Below are 24,830 nucleotides of genomic sequence, written 5' to 3'. Positions count from 1 at the left end.
TGTATCAGAGACACCAGTCACCAAAGTTATAGACTGTTTTCTCTGCTACTGTGTGGCAAGCGGTACCTGAGCGCCAAGTCTAGGACCAAAAGGCTCCTCAACAGCTTCTACCCCCAAGTCCATTAGACTGCTGAACAATTCATAAAAATTGCCGGACAATTTACATTGGCACCCCCCTGTTGTACACTGCTGCTACTCGCTGTTTGTTTGTTACCTATGCATAGTCACTTCACCCCCACCTACATGTACAAATTACCTCAACTAACCTGTACTCATTGTAGAAAGTGTAGACATTGTTAATGTTGTAAATTACTATTCTAGCTGAAAACAGATGCCTCACATGTCCTCAAATGGCAGCTTCATTAAATAGTACCAGTAAAACACGTCTCAACATCAACAGTGAAGAGGTTCCTCTGTCCAGTGTCTATGTTCTTTTGCCCAACTTAATCTTTTCTTTTTATTGGCCAGTCTGAGATTTGGCATTTTCTTTGCAACTCTGCCTTTCTTTGCAAGGCCAGCATCCCAGAGTCGCCTCTTCGCTGTTGAAGTTGAGACGGGTGTTGCGGGTACTATTTAATGAAGCTGCCAAGTTGAGGACTTGTGAGGCATCTGTTTCTCAAATTAGACACTCTAATGTACTTGTTCTCTTGCTCAGTTGTGCACCGGGGCCTCACACTCCTCTTTCTGTTCTGGTTAGAGCCAGTTTGCGTAACAGTATAGACTTTACGTCCGTCCCCTCGCCCCGACCTGGGCGTGAACAAGAGACGCTCTGCACACATCAACAGTCACCCTCGAAGCATCGTTACCCATCGCTCCACAAAAGCCACGGTCCTTGCAGAGCAAGGGGAACCACTACTTCAAGGTCTCAGAGCGAGTGACGTCACCGATTGAAACGCTACCAGCGCGCACCACCGATAACTAGCTAGCCATTTCGCATCGGCTAATACTTGCGCTGTTCTGTGAAGGGAGTAGTACACAATGTTGTACGAGATCTTCAGTTTCTTGGCAATTTCTCACATGGATTAGCCTTCATTTCTCAGAAGAATAATAGACTGATGAGTTTCAGAAGAAAGTGCTTTGTTTCTGGCCATTTTCACCCTGTAATCAAACCCACAAATGTTTATGCTCCAGATACTCAACTAGTCTAAAGCAGGCCAATTTCATTGCTTCTTTAATCAGAACAACAGTGTTTTGCTGTGCTAACATAATTGCAAAATGGTTTTCTAATGATCAATTAGCCTTTTAAAATTATAAACTTGGATTAGCTAACACAACGTGCCATTGGAACACAGGAGTGATCTGTAGATATTCCATTAAAAAATCTGCCGTTTCCAGCTACAATAGCTATTTACAACATTAACCATGTCTATACTGATATTTCTGATCAATTTAATGTTATTTTAATGGACAAAAAATGTGCTATTCTTTCAAAAACAAGGACATTTCTAAGTGACCCCAAACTTTTGAACGGTAGTGTATATATTTGAATGGATCAACTATTTTGTGGGTTTTCTATGTATGCAGACTATATAACTTACTTTTAGCAATATGTAGTTGTCCTTTCTGGATTAATTACTTCTCTATGTTGAAATTGATGGTCCTAAATTGCAGTATTCTGACCTCATAAACCACACATTAACCACACATACAGTACCAGTCAAAGGTTTGGACACACCTACCTACTCATTCAAGGGTTTTTCTTTATTATTTCTACATTGTAGAATAATAGTGAAGACATCAAAACTATGAAATAACACATATGGAATCAAGTAGTAAGCAAAAAAGTGTTAAGAAATGTAAATATATTTTCAATTTTAGATTCTTCAAATCTTTTTGAAAACCCTTTGCCTTGATGACAGCTTTGCACACTCTTGGCATTCTCTCAACCAGCTTCATAAAAGGTTTAGATAGCTGGCTAGACTAACGAACCTAGAAATCTATTTAATTTTGAGCTGACATGGGCTAATTGAGTGAGTAACAAGAGGAAAACTGCTGATGCATAACCAAATTACACCTTTTGTATTCTACTACTACTTTATATAACAGTAGGTTGAGATCCTGACTGACTCGCCCCCCTTTTTTTTGGGGGGGGGGGCCTACTGTCACTTATGCCTAGAAATAGCACTGAACAGGCAGCGTTGCAATTTTACAACCGTGTGTCTCACAGGGTTAAGTCTTGAACATGTATTTCTTACATATGACTATACTTATCTATCCTTTTCTCTGTGTCTTGCAGGTTGGTAAAGGATGCTCCCTGGGATGAGGTTCCTCTAGCCCACTCTCTGGTTGGCTTCGCCACAGCGTATGATTTCCTGTATGAGTACCTGAGCAAGGTGCAGCAGGAGCGCTTCCTGCAGGTGATCGGCAACGCTACACGCTACATGTATGAGAAGTCCTACATCCGCGGCTGGGGCTTCCAGTACCTGCACAACCACCAGCCCACCAACTGTGTGGCTCTCCTCACCGGCAGCCTGGTTTACATGACCCAGGGTGAGTACCACTGATTCATGCACTGTGTGTGTGTGTGTGTGTGTGTGTGTGTGTGTGTGTGTGTGTGTGTGTGTGTGTGTGTGTGTGTGTGTGTGTGTGTGTGCGTGCGTGCGTGCGTGCGTGCGTGCGTGCGTGTGTGTGTGTGCAGGTGCGTGCGTGTGTGCGGGCGGGCAGAGAAACACAGAGAAACACCATGATTACTGCATTATCAGATTTCAGATGGTTCCTTTAGTATTTACTCTGTAGCCTAGATATGGGTGGCAAGGTAGCCTAGTGGTAAGAGCGTTGGACTAGTAACCGGAAGGTTGCAAGTTCAAATCCCTGAGCTGACAAGGTACAAATCTGTCGTTCTGCCCCTGAACAGGCAGTTAAGGACGTCACTGTTAAGGGTGTCAATGAAAATAAGAATTTGTTCTTAATGGACTTGCCTAGTTAAATAATAAGTACATAACAAATATACATTTGAAGTGGGAAGTTTACTTCCCACTTCACTTAGGTTGGAGTCATTAAAACTCGTTTTTCAACCACCACAAATTTCTTGTTAACAAACTATTGTCTTGGCAAGTCGGTTAGGACATCTACTTTGTGCATGACCCAAGTTATTTTTCCAACAATTGTTTACAGACATATTATTTCACTTATAATTCATTGTATCACAATTCCAATGGGTCAGAAGTTTACATACACTAAGTTGATTGTACCTTTAAACAGCTTGGAACATTCCAGAAAATTATGTCATGGCTTTAGAGGCTTCTGATTCAATTGGAGGTGTACCTGTGGATGTATTTCAAGGCCTACCTTCAAACTCAGTGCCTCTTTGCTTGACATCATGGGAAAATCAAAAGAAGCCAAGACCTCAGAAACAAATTGTAGACCTCCGCAAGTCTGGTTCATCCTTGGGAGCAATTTCCAAACGCTTGAAGGTACCACGTTCATCTGTAGAAACAATAGTGCGCAAGTATAAACACCATGGGACCACGCAGTCGTCATACCGCTCAGGAAGGAGACGCATTCTGTCTCCTAGAGATGAACGTACTTTGGTGCGAAAAGTGCAAATCAATCCCAGAACAACAGCAAAGGACCTTGTGAAGATGCTGGAGGAAACAGGTACAAAAGTATCTATATCCACAGCAAAACAAGTCCTATATCGACATAACCTGAAAGGCTGCTCAGCAAGGAAGAAGCCACTGCTCCAGACTACGCTTTGCAACTGCACATGGGGACAAAGATCTGGTCTGATGAAACGAAAATAGAACTGTTTGGCCATAATGACCATCATTATGTTTGGAGGAAAAAGATGAAGAAGAAGAACACCATCCCAACCGTGAAGCACGGGGGTGGCAGCATCCTGTTGTGGGGGTGCTTTGCTGCAGGAGGGACTGGTGCACTTCACAAAATAGATGGCATCATGAGGAAAGAAAATGATGTAGATATATTGAAGCAAATGGGTCTTCCAAATGGACAATGACCCCAAGCATACTTCCAAAGTTGTGGCAAAATGGCTTAAGGACAACAAAGTCAAGGTATTGGAGTGGCCATCACAAAGCCCTGACCTCAATCCTATAGAACATTTCTGGGCAGAACTGAAAAGGTGTGTGCGAGCAAGGAGGCCTACAAACCTGACTCAGTTACACCAGCTCTGTCAGGAGGAATGGGTCAAAAAAAGGTTACCCGAAACGTTTGACCCAAGTTAAACAATTTAAAGGCAATGCTACCAAATACTAATTGAGTGTATGTAAACTTCTGACCCACTGGGAATGTGATGAAAGAAATAAAAGCTGAAATAAATCATTCTCTCTACTATTATTCTGACATTTCACATTCTTAAAATAAAGTGGCGATCCTAACTGACCTAAGACAGGGAATTTTTACTAGGATTAAATGTCAGGAATTGTGAAAAACTGAGTTTAAATGTATTTGGCTAAGGTGTATGTAAACTACCGACCTCCACTGTATATAGATCCAGTAGATCGGTAGATTGGTCATTTTCTGCTCAGCCTATTCATTTTCCTCTTTGGAATAATGTGGTCTCATCTTGGCAACTTCATTCCTCCTCAGTTACATCCTTCCTGTGTCACATTCGCCTTAAATGGATGGCTACAGTCCAGTTCCAAATGACTTATTTGAGATTGGTTCCTCCAGGGGAGGCTTGCCAGGCTGTCCCCTCTGCCCCTGAGGAGAGAAGCATTCTGGGCTGGAATTTCAGTTCAGTCAGCCCTGGGTTATTCTCCATAGCTGCACTTGCCTGGTTGTTCTTTAAAAGTAATTTCCTCACCATCTTAAATAAGCATGTCCCTTTCAAAAAATGTAGAACTAAGAACAGATATAGCCCTTGGTTCATTCCAGACCTGACTGCCCTCAACCAGCACAAAAACATCATGTGGCGTACTGCACTAGCATCGAATTGTCCCCGCAATATGCAACTTTTCAGGGAAGTCCGGAACCAATACACACAGTCAGTTAGGAAAGCAAAGGCTAGCTTTTTCAAACATACATTTGCATCCTGTAGCTCCAAAAGGTTTTGGGACACTGTAAAGTCCATGGAGAATAAGATCACCTCCTCCCAGCTGCCCACTGAACTGAGGCTAGGAAACACTGTCACTACAGATAAATCCACGATAATCGTGAATTTCAATAACCATTTCTCTATGGCTGGCCATGCTTTCCTCCTGGCTACCCCAACCCCGGCCAACAGCTCCGCACACCCCGCAGCTTCTTGCCCAAACCTCCCCAGCTTCTCCTTCATCCAAATCAAGATATCAGATGTTCTGAAAGAGTTGCAAAACCTGGACCTGTACAAATCAGCTGGGCTAGACAATCTGGACCCTCGCTTTCTAAAGTTATCCGCCGCCATTGTTGCAACCCCTATTAATAGTCTGTTCAACCTCTCTTTCGTATCGTCCGAGATTTCTAAAGAGTGGAAAGCTGCCGCGGTCAACCCCTCTTCAAATGGGGTGACACTCAAGACCCAAACTGTTACAGACCTATATATATCCTACCCTGCCTTTCTAAGGTCTTCAAAAACCAAGGTAACAAACAGATCACTGACCATTTCAAATCCCACCGTACCTTCTCCGCTGTGTAATCCTGTTTCCGAGCCGGTCACGGGTGCACCTCAGCCACGCTCAAGGTACTAAACTAAATCATAACCGCCATTGATAAAAGACAGTACTGTGCAGCCATCTTCATTGACCTGGCCAAGGCTTTCGACTCTGTCAATCACCGTATTCACCGTAGACTCAACAGCCTTGGTTTCTCAAATGACTGCCTCGCCTGGTTCACCAACTACTTCTCAAATAGAGTTCAGTGTGTCAAATCGGACGGCCTGTTGTCTAGACCTCTGGTCTCTATGGGGGTACCACAGGGTTCAATTCTTTGGCCGACTCTTTTCTCTGTATATATCAACGATGTCGCTCTTGCTGCGGGTGATTCCTTTATCCACCTTTATGCAGACGACACCATTCTGTATACATCTTGCCCTTCTTCGGACACTGTGTTAACAAACCTCCAAACAAGCTTCAATGCCATACAATACTCCTTCTTTGTCCTCCAACTGCTCTTAAACACTGGTAAAACTAAATGCATGCTATTCACCCACCCGCCCGACTAGCATCACTACTCTGGACGGTTCTAACTTAGACTATGTGGACAACTACAAATACGTAGGTGTCTGGCTAGACTGTAAACTCTCCTTCCAGACTCATATTAAGCATCTCCAATCCAAAATTAAATCTAGAATCGGCTTCCTGTTTTGCAACAAAGCCTCATTCACTCACGCTGCCAAACATACCCTCGTAAAACTGACTATCCTATCGATCCTTGACATCGGCGATGTCATTTACAAAATAGCCTCCGACACTATAATCAGCAAACTGTCCCATCTGTTATGTCACCAAAGCCCCATATACCACCCACCACTGCGATCTGTATACTCTCGTCAGCTGGCCCTCGCTACATATTCGTCGCAAGACCCACTGGCTCCAGGTCATCTATAAGTTTTTGGTAGGTAAACCGCCTCCTTATCTCAGCTCACTGGTGACCATAACAACACCAACCCGTAGCAAGTGCTCCAGCAGGTATATCTCACTGGTCATCCCCAAGCCAACACACACTTTGGCTGCCTTTCCTTACAGTTCTCTGCTGTCAATGACTGGAACGAATTGCAAAAATCGCTGAAGTTGGAGACTTATATTTCCCTCACTAACTTTAAGCATCAGCTATCTGAGCAGCTTACCGATCGCTGCAGCTGTACACAGCCCATCTGTAAATAGACCATCCAACTACCTACCATATTGCTTTTATTAACTTTTTTTTGCTCATTTGCAAGTATTTCTACTTGCACATCATCATCTGCACATATGGTCTATTTATTGCCTTACCTCCTTATGCCATTTGCACACACTGCATATATATTTTTCTATTGTGTTAATGACTGTACTTTTGTTTATCCCATGTGTAACCCTGGGTTGTTTTTTGTCGCAGTGCTTTGCTTTATCTTGGTCAGGTCACAGTTGTAAATGAGAACTTGTTCTCAACTGGCCTACCTGGTTAAATAAAGGTGAATTTTCTTCTTCTTAAAAAAAAAAATATATATACAATGGAAACATTCCACACGATTCCATAACATTCTGGATGGACCTTTTCCCAATGTTTTTCTTAGTAGATTCCGTGTGAAAGGAAGGAACGTATATGACTAGAAAATAGCCTTGTTATTTACTGTACATTTGAAAACTGTTCCCTCTATTGTTTTGGTTTAAATGTCCTGGTTGTATATTCTTGGATGTTTGATTCAGAGGCAGCGAGGCCAGAGGAAGGTGAAGTTGTTCTTGTTGTTCCCAGCACTGCTGTACAGCCTAGTTTGATTACAAGGAAAATGTTTCTGGTAGAAAAAGAACAAGAGTCGACGTAAACTAACTGACAACAGGCTTATGGAGATGACTGTGGTCACCGTGGTTTTTCTTTGAGGCTGGTTTGTGATAGTGAGGGGGGGGGGGGGGGGGGGGGGGGGCAGGAGGTGCAGACTCTGGAGAATTATAGCACCCCTCTTTGTTTTGGATCAGCTTGTTTCTTTCAAGTGGAGGAAAAACAGAGGTCCAGCAGCATAGGTTGTTACCTCTTCTCTTACCTTGGAAGAAAATGTCATTTGGTCATGGCCTGATGTCTTTGTGCTGACTGTGTAAACGTTTAAAGCTGACTTTGCACTTCAATGTTTTAATTTGGCTGCAAATTGTTAAGAGACTCTCATTAGAAGGTGGCTTAACTAACATACAGTATTTGCTTTGAGTGCGACAGATTGACGGAACGTGCTAACTGTTCGCTTTCTCATTCTTGGACCAGTTCATTTAAGGGCCTAACTCCCGCATAATTATTTGACTGTGTGCTCTGCACACGATCCTATTCACTTCCTGCATTCCCTTGTCACGGATTTGTCATTCATATCCTGTGCAAAAGTATGACATTTACGCGCAAATATTATTCCATTAAGATCTCAGTGAATAAAGGGAACTTTGCCTGTAAGGTACTGCCAGAAGAAATCAAGAGCAAACATTGGTCTTGTGTCACATTTCTTTCAGAGCTATTGTATTGCACAGGTCTATATTACTCCGATTTATGGAATAACACAGCACCTCTCTTCCTGTGTATTATTTTAAAGGTGAAGCCAAAAAGCCATTTTGAAGCATTTATTCATAAGGAAGGGATAAGGCTCCATCTGTTGAAAATAAAGGGAGACATACCGTATCTGTCCAAAGCATAAAATGTCTTAAGACCTGTATGGGAATGTTAAGCACAGCATGTAGGTACTGTATGTATACTGTATTCGTATCATTTCATGCCTTGATTGTGAGTCAGAGGGGATATTGTATGGGCTCTGTCCAGATGACTAGATCACAGGACAGCAGCTTACAGGGGATCAGTGCATTCCTGATGCAGGTGTCTGCATGTTGGTGCTTTGCGGCTGCCTAGCTCCGCTCCTAATTGGACAGTCATATGTGGCATAGTTTACCCTGAGTTCATCTATAGTTAAGCAACAGTAGTTAAACCTAAGGCCTCAATCACCCACTTCTCTGCTACGGCCACCCAGGTGCTTGAGTTTTATTATCTGGTGTAAATGCTGGGACTCTGGGAACCATTCAAAGTCATAGCCACAGTCACACCACATTGTGTTGCTTCCTTGAAAGCTGTTACACGTGAACACTTGATTCATTTATGGTAAAGTGTCTATTTTACACCAAATGGGTTGAGTCAACGTAGTTCCCTTGTTATTTCAATGTCATTGACCTTATATTCAACCACAAACAGGGTTTACAGGTTTGGTTTAAGATTGTTGACAACTTAATCAAATGTCAAGCAAAATTGAATGTCTATCGAGTGTCTTTGCCCGTTGGGTACAGTGTGGAAAATTATATTGCCATTTCTCTCTAGTGGATGCAGGTTGAAGCAATTGTCTAGACTTGTTCATTCTCCCAATGCATGATTATCATGTCAATAAATGAAGCATAAACTCTTGGTAGACAACTATCAGTTACATTTTCTTTTTAAACATTTAACCACTTATTTACTACGCAGGTCAGTTAAGAACAAATTCTTATTTACAATGACGGCCTACCCCAGCCAAACACTAACCCGGACGACGCTGGGCCAATTGTGCACCGCCCTATGGGACTCCAAGTCACGTCCAGTTGTTATACAGCCTGGAATCGAACCAGGGTCTGTAGTGACGCCTCTAGCACTAAGATGCAGTGCCTTAGACCGCTGCGTCACTCGGGAGCGTAACTCATTGATCCTACATAACATTTGAAGTTATTCCATTCTTAGGAAATCATTCTTTGTCCATTCCTGAAAATGAACTAAGAAGAACCAGAAATGTCTCAATGTCTCATCTAATCATAATTAGCGAAGAACCTCAAAGGAGTAGAAGTCAAGTCAAATGGCACCATCTCTTGACCTCCCACATTCCTACAGATCTCATTGTGATGGTGCTGGGAAGTTAACAGACCAGACCTTCCCCAAACAGCGGCTCTCAACGTGTGGATGACTAATGTGTACTGATGGGAGCTCCAGAGATCTAGAGCCAGTAACATCACTAACAGCATGGCTGAAGAAAAGCCCCTAATAACAGCAACGAAGGCAACATCATTAAATCCCAGAGGGGTAGAGGAGGACATTGTGGCACAGGGTGACTATATGGGATGTGATTGAGCCATGGGTGGGAGAAGACATTTATAGCTTTTGACTTCGTAGGGTTAATTGGATTTTTTTAGTTCATGAATTCCTATATACATGATGCCTATGTCTAATAATGGAAAATGCAGAACAGTCCAAACACTGTGTGGAGTCGGGGTGTGAGCGTAGTGAGATGCCGTTTGTGTAAATGTGGTCTTTGTGTGCCAGCAGTTCCTGTTTGATGATAAATACCTGCTCTGTGTAGGCCACTGGTCTCCCAGCCCAAACCAAACACTGGGGTGGACGCCGGCTCCGGAGCTGGGCTGTGGGCTGTGGGTTGTGGTGTCCGGGTGGATCCAATCCACCGGGTAGCTGCCAGGCACCCATGATGGACTGGGATTCTCAATGAACTGCGGCTGGAGTGTTTATGTGGTCACTTCTTCTCATAGAGAGAGAGAGAGAGAGAGAGACTATACATTAGTCTGATATGGTAGTTTCATACTTTCCATGCATAACGGGAGGTTCCAGTATGATGTTCCGGGAAAGAAAATGTGAATGTGACTGACTGAGTAGCTTACTGTAACTATATTTATGATCAACCTCACTTGAGACCACACTTTACACCGAGCTTAATTGGGGTATGTCTCAAGAAAACAAACACTTTGGCTGGGTGACAGCAGTACAGTACAAATGTTTGGGAGCCACTGCTCCAGAGACATTGACGAACATGACCTTCCTTCGAAAACCAATAAGCTGACCCTGGCTTCTCCTCTGTTCGGTTCCAGGTTACCTGCAGGAGGCCTACCTGTGGACCAAGCAGGTCCTGGCCATCATGGAGAAGTCTATGGTGCTGCTGCAGGACGTGACGGACGGCTCGCTTTATGAGGGCGTGGCCTACGGGACGTACACCACCCGCTCTCTTTTCCAGTACATGTTCCTGGTGCAGAGACACTTCTCCATCAGCCACTTCGACCACCCCTGGCTCCACAAACACTTTGCCTTCATGTACAGGACCATCCTGCCAGGTAATACAGCTGTTATAGATGTTGTGTGTGTGTGCTCTGCCATTCTATTCAATATAACTTCATTTCTCCTCTTAAGGGTGTTTTTTCTCCTCTTAATGTTCCCTTTGAAGAAGTTGCTTGTTTCGATCGACTTTTTATCTCTAACAGTGCATTTAGTCTAGATGTCACATGATAGATGCAAAGGTGATACAGATACTATATAGGCAGCAAGACAGGCTATTTTGAAATTAAATGCAGTGCAAGTTAGCAATGATTAAATACAGTTGAAAGAGGTTTACATACACTTAGGTTGGAGTCATTAAAACTTGTTTTTCAACCACTCCATAAATGTCTTGTTAACAAACTATAGTTGTGGCAAGTCGGTTAGGATATCTACTTTGCGCATGACACAAGTAATTTTTCCAACAATTGTTTACAGACGAATTATTTAACTTATAATTCACTGTATCACAATTCCAGTGGGTCAGAAGTTTACATACACTAAAGCTTGGAAAATGCCATAAAATGATGTCATGGCTTTAGAAGCTTCTGATAGGCTAATTGACATCATTTGAGTCAATTGGAGGTGTACCTGTGGATGTATTTATTTCAAGGCCTACCTTCAAACTCAGTGCCTCTTTGCTTGACATCATGGGAAAATCAAAAGAAATCAGCCAAATAATTGAAGACCTCCACAATTCTGGTTCCTCCTTGGGAGCAATTTCCAAATGCTTGAAGGTACCATGTTCATCTGTACAAACAATAGTATGCAAGTATAAACACCATGGGACCACACGGCCGTCATACCGCTCAGGAAGGAGACAAGTTCTGTCTCTAGAGATGAACATACTTTGGTGCGAAAAGTACAAATCAATCCCAGAACAACAGCAAAGGACCTTGTGAAGATGCTGGAGGAAACAGGTACAAAAGTATCTATATCCACAGTAAAACGAGTCCTATATCGACATAACCTGAAAGGCCGCTCAGCAAGGAAGAAGCCACTGCTCCAAAACCGCTATAAAAAGCCAGACTACGGTTTGCAACTGCACATGGGGACAAAGATCATACTTTTTGGAGAAATGTCCTCTTGTCTGATGAAACGAAATTAGAGCTGTTTGGCCATAATGACCATTGTTATGTTTGGAGGAAAAAGGGGGAGGCTTGCAAGCCAAAGAACACCATCCCAACCGTGAAGCATGGTGGTGGCAGCATCATGTTGTGGGGGCGCTTTGCTGCAGGAGGGACTGGTGCACTTCACAAAATGGATGGTATCAAGAGGAAAGAAAATTATATGGATATATTGAAGCAACATGTCAAGACATCAGTTAGGAAGTTAAAGCTTGGTCGCAAATGGGTCTTCAAAATGGACAATGACCCCAAGCATACATCCAAAGTTGTGGCAAAATGACTTAAGAACAACAAAGTCAAGGTATTGGAGTGGCCATCACAAAGCCCTGACCTCAATCCTATAGAATATTTGTGGTCAGAACTGAAAAAGCGTGTGCGAGCAAGGAGGCCTACAAACATGACTCAGTTACACCAGCTCTGTCAGGAGGAATGGACCAAAATTCACCCAACTTATTGTGGGAAGCTTGTGGAAGGCTACCCGAAACGTTTGACGCAAGTTAAACCATTTTAAGGCAATGCTACCAAATACTAATTGAGTGTATGTAAACTTCTGACCCACTGGGAATGTGATGAAAGAAATAAAAGCTGAAATAAATCATTCTCTCTACTATTATTCTGACATTTCACATTCTTAAAATAATGTGGTGATCTTAACTGACCTAAGACAGCGAATTGTTACTAGGATTGAATGTCAGGAATTGTGAAAACCTGAGTTTAAATGTAGTTGGCTAAGGTGTATGTAAACTTCCGACATCAACTGTAAGTGTTCCTAAATGCCTTAGCAAACCTCTGTGGCACTTCTTGGCAACATTGTCCAAGTTCTAAGTAGATTAGGCATGAAACCCCCCTGGGTGCATTACCCCCATGTTAGAGAGGGTGACTGCTCGTTTGTCTTGATATGGGTTATGCATGCGTTACCTTCCTGGGGGGCTGTCAGAGCTATGCTGATCCAGCCCTCTCCATCTCCCCTCTTCCCTCATCTCCTTTGCTCTCCTCTTCTCTCCTCTCCTGGTTTATGGTCAGGGGGAGGGTAGCGCTGGAGGAGGGGCTCTCAGGTCTGGACATTTTATAGCCCCCTGCCAACACTCTCTGTATTGTGACTGGGGCTGGGCGCCACTGCTGCATTCAGAGAGCAGCTCTTAATTGCAGCAGCCAGGAGAACGCTGGACTCAATATCCACAATGCCAGCTTTCTCTCTCCCAGATTATCCTGCCTAACTACCTTCTGCCTGAGCGGACTATGTGACTGCACTGCACTCGCTGACCCTGTACAGTCAGGTCCATAATTATTGGCACCCTTGATAAAGATGAGTGAAAAAAGAAGTAAAGAATACAAATGCTGAGCTATATTGTATGCCAAAGAGCTATATTTTCATGTCACCTCATGGTCAGATGACATGGAAATCGAGCTCTTTGGCCGTGCACACCAGTGGTCGGATTGGAGTCGAAAAAAGGAGGCAAATGCAGAAAAGTACTTCATACCTACAGTTAAATATGGTGGTGGATCTTTGATGTTATGGGGTTATTTTGCTTCCACTGGTACTGTGGTCCTTGTTAAGGTCAACGGCATCATGAACTTGACCAAGTAGCAGGACATTTTTGCCAAAAACCTGGTTGCCTCTGCCTGGAGGCTGACAACATAGAGTCTTTTTTTACTGATCTTTATCAAGGGATCCAATAATTCCGTAACCCACTGTATGTCTCTGTGTTCAAATGATGGGGTTTGTTGGTGTTCCAACAGGTTAGACTGTAAACAGGAGCCGTGTTTTAAATGTATCTTGTGTTGGACTTACAAAGACAGACCGTGAACAAACCAATATCACCCGACCGACATCATTTGGATTGGGCATTTGTTTATCCAAGGTCTAGTTTTGTATCACAGAAGGGATGTTTTTACAAAGGGGAAACGCGCGTATTGTCGTACCGCTTGTGCACTGATTTTGGTTATTGCCGTTATTGTTTTTGGCTTACATGTGATTTATTGTGGTTAAGTTTTTACTACCGGTTGCTAGGTTTTAAGATCTCTTTTGGCACCAGACTGCCATTCTTTGTGTTGGGGAAATGGCTTCATCGATAAAGCTAGGGAGCTACGATCTCAACAGGGCCTGTCATTTGGCTCATTTCCTTATGTTAAGGACATGGCATGCATGGGTGTAAAAGCTTTTGTGAGCTATTCAGTAAGAAAAGGAAAGAAATGAATCATGATTTTGTAGCATATGTATTACTATGCATTCAATCAAATAGAAAGCTATGTGGTTAGTACAGCTGAACTGGACCTTGGACAATATGGAGCTGTCACTTCATATTTGTCCGAGTTTTATGATAATAACATTCAATAATCCTCCAACAAACTCGTATGAAAGGCCACTATATTGAAGTTGCCTTCTCCTATATTTTAACTGTAAAATAATCCATTTTGATCTTTTGCCCTGGCCTGTTCCATCTCACCAGGGTTCCAGAGGACTGTAGCCATAGCAGATTCCAACTACAACTGGTTCTACGGGCCCGAGAGCCAGCTGGTGTTCCTGGATCGCTATGTGATGAGGAACGGCAGTGGAAACTGGCTGGCTGAGCAGATCCATCAGAACCGGGTGTTGGAGGGGCCAGGACAGGCTGGGAAGGGACAGAGATGGTGCACACTGCACACAGAGTTCATCTGGTGAGAATCTCTCTCTCTCTCTCTCTCTCTCTCTCTCTCTCTCGTTCTGTCTCTTTCTCTCTCGCTCTTTCTCTCTCTATTGGTTGAAGTGTACTGTCGTACACTGAGTGTACAAAACATTCGGAACACCTGCTCTTTCCATGATATGAACTGGCCAGGTGATGTCACTTGTTGAATCCACTTCAATCTGTGTAGGTGAAGGGAAGAAACATGTCAAATAAGGATGTTTAAGCCTTGAGACAATTGAGACATGGATTGTGTATGTGTGCCATTCAGAACAGCCTGGGTGAATGGGCAAGACAAAATATTTAAGTACCTTTGAACAGGATATGGTGGTAGGTGTCAGGTGCACTGGTTTGGGTGTGTCAAGAACTGCAACGCTGCTAGGTTTTTCATGCTGAAAAGTTTCCTGTGTATATCAAGAATGGTCCACCACCCAAAGGACTTCCAACCAACTTGACACAACTGTGGGACGCATTGGAGTCAATATGGGCCAACAAACCTGTGGAATGCTTTTCGACGCCTTGTAGAGTCCATGCCCTGACGAATTGAGGCTGTTCTGAGGGCAAAAAGGATGTAACTCAATATTAGGAAGGTGTTCTTAATGTTTTGTACACTCAGTGTATACACTGATTTACTCAATTATTAATGAAATATTTGCTTTTAGAGCAACTGAATTTAAATGTATGACATTTATTTCTTGTTGTTTTATTTCCATTCTGCAGGTATGATCCCAGCCTGACACCCAGGGCTCCATCAGACTTTGGTACATCCCAACTCCACTACTTTGAGGACTGGGGGGTCGTCACTTATGGAAGTTCTCTACCCGCAGACACCAACCACACCTTCCTCTCCTTTAAGTCTGGGAAGCTGGGTGGACGGGCCATATTTGACATCGTTCACAGGAACAAGTACAAAGACTGGATAAAAGGTTGGCGGAACTTTAACGCTGGCCACGAGCACCCTGACCAGAACAGCTTTACGTTCGCCCCTAACGGTGTTCCTTTTATCACGGAGGCTCTGTACGGGCCCAAGTACACCTTCCTCAACAACGCAGTGCTGTTCTCCCCGGCTACCTCGGGAAGCTGCTTCAAGCCATGGGACGGCCAGGTCACAGAGGCCTGCGACTCCAAGTGGCTGAAGTACAAGGTGGGGCTGCCGGCGGATGCCCAGGGCAGGGTGGAGGCGGCTCTGGAAAGGCAGGGCATGGTGTTCATCCGTGGGGAGGGCCAGTCGGCCTACAACCCTGACCTGAAGATCAGGAGCTTCCAGAGGAACCTGCTGCTCCTGCACCCCCAGTTGCTGGTCCTGGTTGATCATATCCATCTGGAGGCAGACAGCACAACCAGGGCCATGAGTGCCTTCTTCCACAACACGGACCTGCCCTTTAAGGACACCAAAATAGACGGTGTGCACGGAGCCTTTGTCAGACATGGGGAAGACCCATATCAAATGTTTTGGATGGATGACACAGGCTTCAGTGAGAAAGGGGTCTTGGGGTACTGGAACTATCCCCGTGGTTACCCCTATAACGGCTCTAACTATGTGAATGTGACAATGCCTCTGAGGTATCCCCATACCAGGGTGGCCTACATCTTCTTTGGGCCAGGGGTGGACGTGCAGAGCTTTAGTCTGCGTGGCGATGCTAACAGGGTGGACATTTACCTGGCCACCAACGAGCACACCTACACTATCTACCTGCTGACCGGGGAGGTGGCCACCAAGCCTCTGTTCGCCATGGTGCTGGTGGACCAGAAGAAAATAGTATTTGAGAAAGCAGCAGGAGTGAAGAACAGCACGCCGGAGGAGGTAGAGGAGTATGTCAACGTAGTAGAGGACAACCTCCAGCACGCCAAGCCTGTTTTCCAGCAGCTGGAGAGACACATCCTGGGCCGGGTGCTCAACACGGCCAGCTTCCGCAAGACGGCCGAGCGCCTCCTCCAGTTCTCCGACAAGAAGAAAACGGAGGCCATTGAGAAAATGTTTGCTCTGACTAAGAAACAGGGCAAGGGCAAGGGGGCCAATAAAGCCTTGGGGAACCTTGGGGACAAGCTCTCAGAGAGCCTGCCGGACATCTTTGGACAGATCGAGGTAAAGGAGAAGAAGGAGAGATCGAAGACTACAAAGAGGATTATTGAGGAGAGCCCCGAGGAAGACGGCGACTCCAGGGCCTTTATGGATTATGGAGACTCCAAAAAAGGCCGGAAGGGAGGCTTCGTGAAGGGTCGCAAGTTCAAGGAGGTCCACGTGTTGGCGACGGCCAACAGTGACAGTCTGTCGAACTCATCCTCTTATATCAGACTATTCCTCATCTTAAACATAGCCACCTTCTTCCTGCTACTGTCTGTGTTATTGACACGCTTCCAGAGAGGCAGAAGTCTGCACACCCAGAGGTGTTTCTATGGCATCCTGCTCATCGACAGCTTCATCTTACTCTGCCTCTACTCCTCCTGCTCTCATGCACAGTGTTGACATGATCACTGTGCGGCGAGGGGAATAGTCCATGTGCAGACCGATTGAACCGTTTGCCATGGGTGAATCAAATGCACCATACGCCTCAGTCTGAGCCAAGTCTACCTGATGAGTGTCCAGGAAAGAATTAATTCCAAATAGGAATTGATAGATTTAGTAACGAAATGAAGCCAGACCATCTTTGAGATCCTAAGCTTCTGTGGAGCTTTAGAATGGAGTCTGTGTGAACTTTTTAATGTAGCATTTAGAGTGGAACATGTTGCTTTATATCAAAGATTGCTAGCCACTAAAATGCAGATATATCTGCCTCTCTCTGTGGGCATGATAGAAAGAATGTACATATGTTCAAACAAGATATATTTTTGTGGTATTATTTCTACTCTTTGTAATGAGAAAAGAACAATATGCATAGATGTGCAAATGTGATTTTTTTTCATTGTGTATTTGCTTTTGCCTGATGAATGTGGGGACTTTGCAGATAAAAAGCTATAGAAATATGTTACCTCAGTCGGTGGTCCTCTCTGTGTCCATAACTGCAGTATAATACCATTGCATTTAACCTAATTGGCTTACCCGCATAACCGATCACATTGTCACCCCCACCACCCCAATTTAAGTCTTGTGATATTGTTCTTAAGCTGTCAGGGTCCATGTAATTCCATTTAGAGTAATACACTTGGGAAAGTACATTTTACTCTCCAACTGTAACAGATTTGCTTTCATGCTCTCACCTGTATGACTACTTGCAGTATGTTGGTGAAGCCCATTCACTTATATGCTAGCATAGATTCATCTTATTGTCCATCACCAAACCTACCTAATATAATTACACAACCTGCTCCTCCTCTTGATGTTATGATGTGGAATCGTTGGGAACCAATGTTTTTTGTTGTTACTGACTCTTAACTAATGGATCTACAGGCGGCACTACAGGGATGAGGACCTTTGACCTTTGTGTTACTTTGGTTGGGATGAAACAACTACTATGCTAGTCATGGATATGTGAGGAAAGGGAGAACTCAAATGCTAGGAGAGGGGTCGATTTTTGGTGGGCATTGGTGGAAGAGATTTGGGGGGGAAATACTGTATGTAAAATAGCCTTGTACCTGTATTGGCATATCTGTCGTCAAATGAGTGTATGATAAAGTTATCCTCCGATCAGGAGGTTGGTTGTATCAATATTTACTCACTCCTGCTCAGTCCCACAGATAATAAGGAGAGACATGCTAACAAGTCTTCACTTCCTCTGGTGTGTTTTGGACATGTGAGGGTGGGCACTGTCTCTCTTTCTGTAAATTCCCAGATGTGTCTACTGAAAATGTGTACGCCAACATTACAGTTTAGATTCTAGATTCTAGACACATGACTCTTCTGCCTGCAGGGGGAGGAGCTACAACACAACACACCGCTAGTTGAATTAAATTTGATTAGGTGGGTGGGGAGCTCAATCCACTATACCACTACAGCCTAAGTCTGCTGTATCTTGCTAATGAATTTACCTAAACTATGAGTCATGGAAGCCCTAGTCTCTTGTGACAGTGCAGAGATTTAGTTCTGGGTGCCGAGATTATGAAAGCCCTCATGACAATCAGGTAGCATCTTTTGGTCAGGGCTGGCTAGCAACAATCAGAATTCATTGTTTTGTCATCTCATTAAAAAACGAATTTTCACTGCCTTTTATCATTGTCATGTCATTCAATAAAGAGTTTTATGCTAAATCAAATGTGATTGAAAGGGTACCAGTATCATGTCTCAAATGTTGTGGTGATATACAGTACCTGTCAAAGGTTTGGACACACCTTCTCATTCAAGGGTTTTTCTTAATTTTTTACTTTGTTCTACATTGTAGAATAATAGTGAAGAAATCAAAACTATGAAATAACACATATGGAATCATGTTAAGAACCAAAAAAGTGTTAAACAAATCTAAATATATTTTAGATTCTTCAAAGTAGCCACCTTTTGCCTTGATGGCTACTTTGCGCACTATTTTCTACAATGTAGAAAATAGCAAAAATAAAGAAAAACCCTTAAATGAGTAGGTGTGTCCAAACCTTTGACTGGTACTGTAGTACAATGAGTTCATCATTAATCTCAATGGCCGTGGCTGTGTTAAGGACTGATCCGACTGTCAGAAACATGACCCAGGTACTGAGACGGCCAGGCAATATCAAATGTACGTAGTCCCTGACCTTTGACACATTTTCATCATTGCTCAAACGCCACTTAAGCTGTTAATTCCTATGAACGTGAGTAGTGGCACACGAGTCAATGATATACAGTGCCTTCAGAAAGAACACCCCTTGACTTTTTACACATTTTGTTGTGTTACAGCCTGAGGGGGTCACTGGCCTACACACCCATAAACACCCCATAATGTCAAAGTGGAATTATGTTTTCAGAAATGTTTACAAATTTATTAAAAATTAAAAGCTGACATTTCTTGAGTCAATAAGTATTCAACCCCTTTGTTATGGCAAGCCTAAGTGCGTTCAGGAGCTAAAATGTGCTTAAGTCACATAATAAGTGACACGGACTCACTCTGTTTGGAAATCTATGGTAAGAACTGAAAAGGGTTGTCCTGCAATGATGAACAACAAATTTGACAGAGCTTGAAGAATTTTGAAAATAATAATATGCAAATGTTGCCCAATCCAGGTGTTGAACGCTCTTAGAGACTTACCCAGAAAGACTTAACAGCTGTAATTGCTGCCAATGGTGATTCTAACATGCATTGACTCAGGGGGTTGAATACTTATCTAATCAACATATATTACTGTTTTATTTTTCATAATTGTTTTTACAGATGTAAAAAATATATATATTTACTTTGACATTACAGAGTATTTTGTGTAGATCGCTGACAAAAACATGACAATTAAATCAATTTGAATCCCACTTTAACACAACACAATGTGGAACAAGCCAAAAGGTGTGAATACTTTCTGAAGGCACTGTATAGGCAAAATGTCTGTCTCTCCAATACTGTAGGCTACAGTATTTTGATATATGTCCTTGGCAGTAGATCATTGCCAGATGTGCTCTGTGGGGTTCACTTATGTAAAGGTGATTTGGCTGGCCAAGCTACTCAAGAGAGAAAAAACACAAACCAGGCTCCTATATAATCCACAACCAAGTCAGACTCACTCAAACTCAACCTATAGATACACTAACAAATACAGATGTTACATTTACTGCATGTATGAATGTAAAACCTGCATGATAATGTTTTCCTATTTTTTTTAAAAAGAGAAAAAAGACTGAAGACCTGTAAGACTCTAGTGTTTACCTTTACCTACGATAACCAGCTCATCTTCGGTTTGAGCGTCACACTCACTCATAGAACAAACTCTACACTACACCAGAGGCATCACATAGGTTTCCCATCCTTTCTGCCTACCGACACTGTACTGTGCTCGTACTGAATAGGCTCCAGGGCTCTGCTGCCACCTGTCGGTAATTGTGTGTCTTCGCATCATTATGGACGCGGAACAAGATGCTCGATGTCCTCTGCGCCAGACGGGGTCGCTGTATAATTTCCAGCTACCATGATAGAACCGTCTCGCTCTCCGTCGAAAATGTTGGAACCCGTTCTCCCGAGAGAGGGCTTAGACGGTTCGAGCATGGAATGTACATTGAGAGTTCCTGGAGGTGATCGTGTCAAAAATGGGGGCTCGCGTTGCACGGTTGTTTAGGGATTTTAATTTAGAAAACCGAGTACATCGTGAGATTGGGAAGGCAAAACCCGAAGTGGCACCCCGACATCTGACCCATATTGATTCTGTTCAGAGTACAGAGGGTGAGTACATAGGGATTTTTGTTATTGCGTTGAAGAACTTGTGTAAGTCGGGAGGGTCAACTCTGTAGCTACGCCAGCCAGGCTGTTAGCAAGTATACCATAGCTTGCTGTCCTGGCTAGTGTTTCTTAACGTTACAGCTTTGTAGCTATTTGAAACCAAGGTTTTAGTGTTGAGTACGTATTTGTGGTTTTCCAATTCTGTAACAAGCACAAACTAAGATACCTAACTAGTTAGCAGCAAAGATGGCAAATTACCCATTCAACACTAGGGTTCACCCTTTACTTCTAACGTTATGATCTGCTGCCAGTACATACCAGTCTGTATCACAGTCACACTTCTTTAATATGTTGTTCTTTGTCCCCTGAGGCCTAAACGATTTTGTTTCCTTCAGTTACTGAGATCAATGATGCCATCCACAAGAGAAACGACCCCCTCCTGGGGTTGCTGAAGTCGGTGTATGTGGAATCAAAGGATCCTACCGAGGTGAGAGCCTAAAATAATGACTATTCAATTGAAATTTCAAATGAGGACTATTTGCTTGATTGGCACCCAACTCTGTTACAATACAAACAGGCTCCAAAGGAGGTGACTGAGGAGAACGTGGAGGAGCGCAGACCACTGAAGTTCAACCTACCGGGGGACCCCTATGGGATTGTGGAGCTCACTGATGTCCCCAAAGGCAAACTGTCTATTGCTGAGGCCCTAAAAGCTCTTAACAATCACAAGAATGCTCCCCAAACATGGACATTGGACAAGGTTGCCCAGGAGTACTCTCTTGACTTGAAAGACACGAAAGCACTTCTAGAGCATTTCATCCCCTTCGAGGTTAAGATCATACCTCCCAAGACAAAGGACGATTCAAAGCAGATCAAAGATACCTAGGACAGATATGCAATATACCTGGCCTTTCAAGACATCTATCAGCCAAGTGAATTATTTATTTATGTAAATGTACTATCGGGTTGTCTGCCTTGCTTCAAGGTTCAGGATAGGAATAGAGTAAGTGTGGGATTATTTGTTTTTCTGTTACGAAACGAGGGAGACGCATGATTTAAACCCAGTACACTACTGTTCAGAGCCAGACATGTTACCGCCACTCCCAAGAAAGCTAGCTTCATTGTGGGAATGGTAATCAGTGTTGTAAACGGCAAGGTCGTAACACTACTCCGTATGATTTGTGTCAGTCTTTAGTAAATCTTGATACACATTTTAATAATGACAAAATCAGCCAATTCTATAATTGTATGAATGATGCGATATTGGCCTACAAATCCATTCATACTACTTCGCTAATTACTTTCCTAACAAGGCTTTCATCCCTGTATCACAACTGACAGTAAATTGACTGTCACTTGCTAATTTGGCATCTTTATACAAATCGCAATGTACTCTCTTCAATTTTTCATTTATATGAGCCAATGTTATGTATTTCTGTAAAACCTATTAACAGTGGGAAAACTTTTTGATGTCAGATTTTGTTTGTCTTCCGTGGGTATCCAAACCAGCACTTGTGTTTTAAGTACTGTATCATGATTATATACACTACATGACCAAAAGTATGTGGACACCTGCTGGTCGAACATCTCATTCCAAAAATCATTGGCATTAATATGGAGTTGGTTCCCTCTTTGCTGCTAAAACAGCATTCACTCTTCTGGGAAGGCTTTCCACTAGATGTTGGAACATTGCTGCGGGGGCTTGCTTCCATTCAGCCACATGTATTAGTGAGGTCGGGCACTGATGTTGGGCGATTAGGTTGGGCTCGCAGTTCGCATTCCAATTCATCCCAAAAGTGTTCGATGGGGTTGAGGTCAGAGCTCTGTGCAGGCCAGTCAAGTTCTTCCATACCTATCTCAACAAACCATTTCTGTATGGACCTCGCTTTGTGCACGGGGGCATTGTCATGCTGAAACAGGAAAGGGCCTTCCCCAAACTATTGCCACAAAGTTGGAAGCACAGAATCATCTAGAATGTAATTGTATGCTATAGTGTTAAGATTCCCTTCTGGAACTAAGGGGCCTAGCCCGAAACATGAAAAACAGCCCCAGACCATTATTCCTCCCCCACCAAACTTTACAGTTGGCACTATGCATTCGGGCTGGTAGCGTTCTCCTAGCATCCGCCAAAACCCTGATTTGTCTGTCAGACTGCCAGATGGTGAGGCGTAATTCATCACTCCAGAGAGTGCTCCAGAGTCCAATGGTGGCAAGCTTTATAGCACTCTAGCTGAAGCTTGGCGTTGCGCATAGTAATCGTAGGCTTGTGTGCGGCTGCTTGGCCATGGAAACCAATTTCAAGAAGCTCCGGATGAAAAGTTATTGTGCTGACGTTGCTTCCAGAGGCAGTTTGGAAGTCGGTGGTGAGTGTTGCAACTCAGGACAGATGATTTTTACACGGTTAAGCACTCGCCGGTCCCGTTCTGTGAGCATGTGTGACCTACTACTTCGCGGCTGAGCCGTTGTTGCTCCTAGACGTTTCCACTTCAAAATAACAGCACTTACAGTTGACCGTGGCAGCTCTAACAGGGTAGAAATTTGACGAACTGACTTGTTTGAAAGGTGGCATCCTATGACGGTGCCACGTTGAAAGTCAGAGCTCGTCAGGAAAGCCATTCTACTGCCAATGTTTGTCTATGGAGTTTGCATGACTGTGTGCTCTATTTTATACACCTGTTAGCAACGGGTGTGGCTGAAATAGCCAATTCCACTAATTTGTATTTATAGTGTACCCCGCCTCTAGTGTCAATATCATCAAAAGGAAATGTAAATTATAAACTATTGATCAGTAACATAATGACTGCTTTCAAGTGAGTACTACAGTATAGTAGTGGTCATCGTCGGTCACTAGATCTTTGCTATAATTTGAAATCTTCCATGCACCTTTTGGATAAGATCACTGTTTGTGGGAATATCCTTCCTAAAAGTGTACAAAACCTTCGGAACATATATAGACCGACCAGGTGAAAGCTTTGATCCCTTACTGATGTCACTTGTTAAATCCACTTCAACCAGTGTAGATGAAAGGGAAGAGACAGGTTAAAGAATGATTTTTAAGCCTTGAGACGTGTGTGTGTGTGCGCCATTCAGAAGGTGAATGGGCAAAATACATTATTTAAGTGACTTTGAACGGGTGTCAGGCGGATTGGTTTGTGTATCAAGAACTGCAACGCTGCTGGGTTTTTCACACTCAACAGTTGCTTGTGTGTATCAAGAATGGTCCAAAGGACCTTGACACAACTGTGGGAAACATTGGAGTCCACATGGGCCAGCATCCCTGTGGAACTGTTTCGACACCTTGAAAAGTCCATTGAGGCTTTTCTGAGGGCAAAAGGGGGTTCAACTCAATATTAGGAAGGTGTTCATTTATTTCATAAAAGAGTAGAATCATGATGCTGTTTACTTTCAACGTTGATTGTTGTGATGTTTCATTTTAATAAATCAAACACATTATTTTTGTTTTGAATTTTTAGCCCTTTTTCTCCCCAATTTCGTGGTATCCAATTGTTTTAGTAGCTACTGTCTTGTCTCAGAGACGAAGGTTGAAAGTCCATTTATTTTATAGAAGAGTAGAATCATGATGCTGTTTACTTTCAACGTAAATCAAACACATTATTTTTGTTTTGAATTTTTAGCCCTTTTTCTCCCCAATTTCATGGTATCCAATTGTTTTAGTAGCTACTGTCTTGTCTCAGAGACGAAGGTTGAAAGTCATGCGTCCTCCGATACACAACCCAACCAAGCCGCACTGCTTCTTAACACAGCGCGCATCCAACCCGGAAGCCAGCCGCACCAATGTGTCTGAGGAAACACCATGCACCTCGCAACCTTGCGCACTGCGCCCGGCCCGCCACAGGAGTCGCTGGTGCGCGATGAGACAAGGATATCCCTACCGGCCAAACCCTCCCTAACCCAGACGACGCTGGGCCAATTGTGCGTCGCCCCATGGACCTCCCGGTCGCGGCCGGTTGCGACAGAGCCTGGGCGCGAACCCAGGGTTTCTGGTGGCACAGTACAGCACCCTTAACCACTGCGCCACCCGGGAGGCCCTCAAACACATTATTTCAGAAAAATAGTGGACATTGTTTAAAAAAGAGCGACAAAGCAGACACTCCTCC

General features: G+C 43.5%; 2 protein-coding genes across 2 annotated transcripts in view; both read left to right on the top strand.

Annotated features, from left to right (window-relative positions):
- The window catches only part of LOC139407044 (dermatan-sulfate epimerase-like), a 29,031-nt gene extending 10,390 nt beyond the window's left edge, over positions 1-18,641 (top strand). The window contains exons 3-6 of the mRNA XM_071150348.1: positions 2,237-2,490; positions 10,440-10,679; positions 14,237-14,444; positions 15,170-18,641. Of these exons, the coding sequence (XP_071006449.1) occupies positions 2,237-2,490; positions 10,440-10,679; positions 14,237-14,444; positions 15,170-16,916 (2,449 nt within the window). The 3' untranslated portion in view covers positions 16,917-18,641. The remainder of the gene's footprint in view (positions 1-2,236; positions 2,491-10,439; positions 10,680-14,236; positions 14,445-15,169) is intronic.
- A 1,830-nt stretch (positions 18,642-20,471) lies between these two features.
- LOC139407043 (NADH dehydrogenase [ubiquinone] 1 alpha subcomplex assembly factor 4-like) lies at positions 20,472-24,178 on the top strand. Its single transcript, XM_071150347.1, has 3 exons — positions 20,472-20,715; positions 21,108-21,199; positions 21,290-24,178. Exons 1-3 carry the CDS (start codon positions 20,583-20,585, stop codon positions 21,596-21,598), a joined length of 534 nt encoding a protein of 177 aa, XP_071006448.1. The 5' UTR covers positions 20,472-20,582; the 3' UTR covers positions 21,599-24,178.
- The last annotated feature ends 652 nt before the right edge of the window (positions 24,179-24,830 follow it).

Source organism: Oncorhynchus clarkii, chromosome 4 (genome assembly GCF_045791955.1).
Source record: "Oncorhynchus clarkii lewisi isolate Uvic-CL-2024 chromosome 4, UVic_Ocla_1.0, whole genome shotgun sequence".
In the NCBI taxonomy this organism is placed as follows: Eukaryota; Metazoa; Chordata; class Actinopteri; order Salmoniformes; family Salmonidae; genus Oncorhynchus; species Oncorhynchus clarkii.
This window is presented reverse-complemented; position numbering and strand designations above follow the sequence as displayed.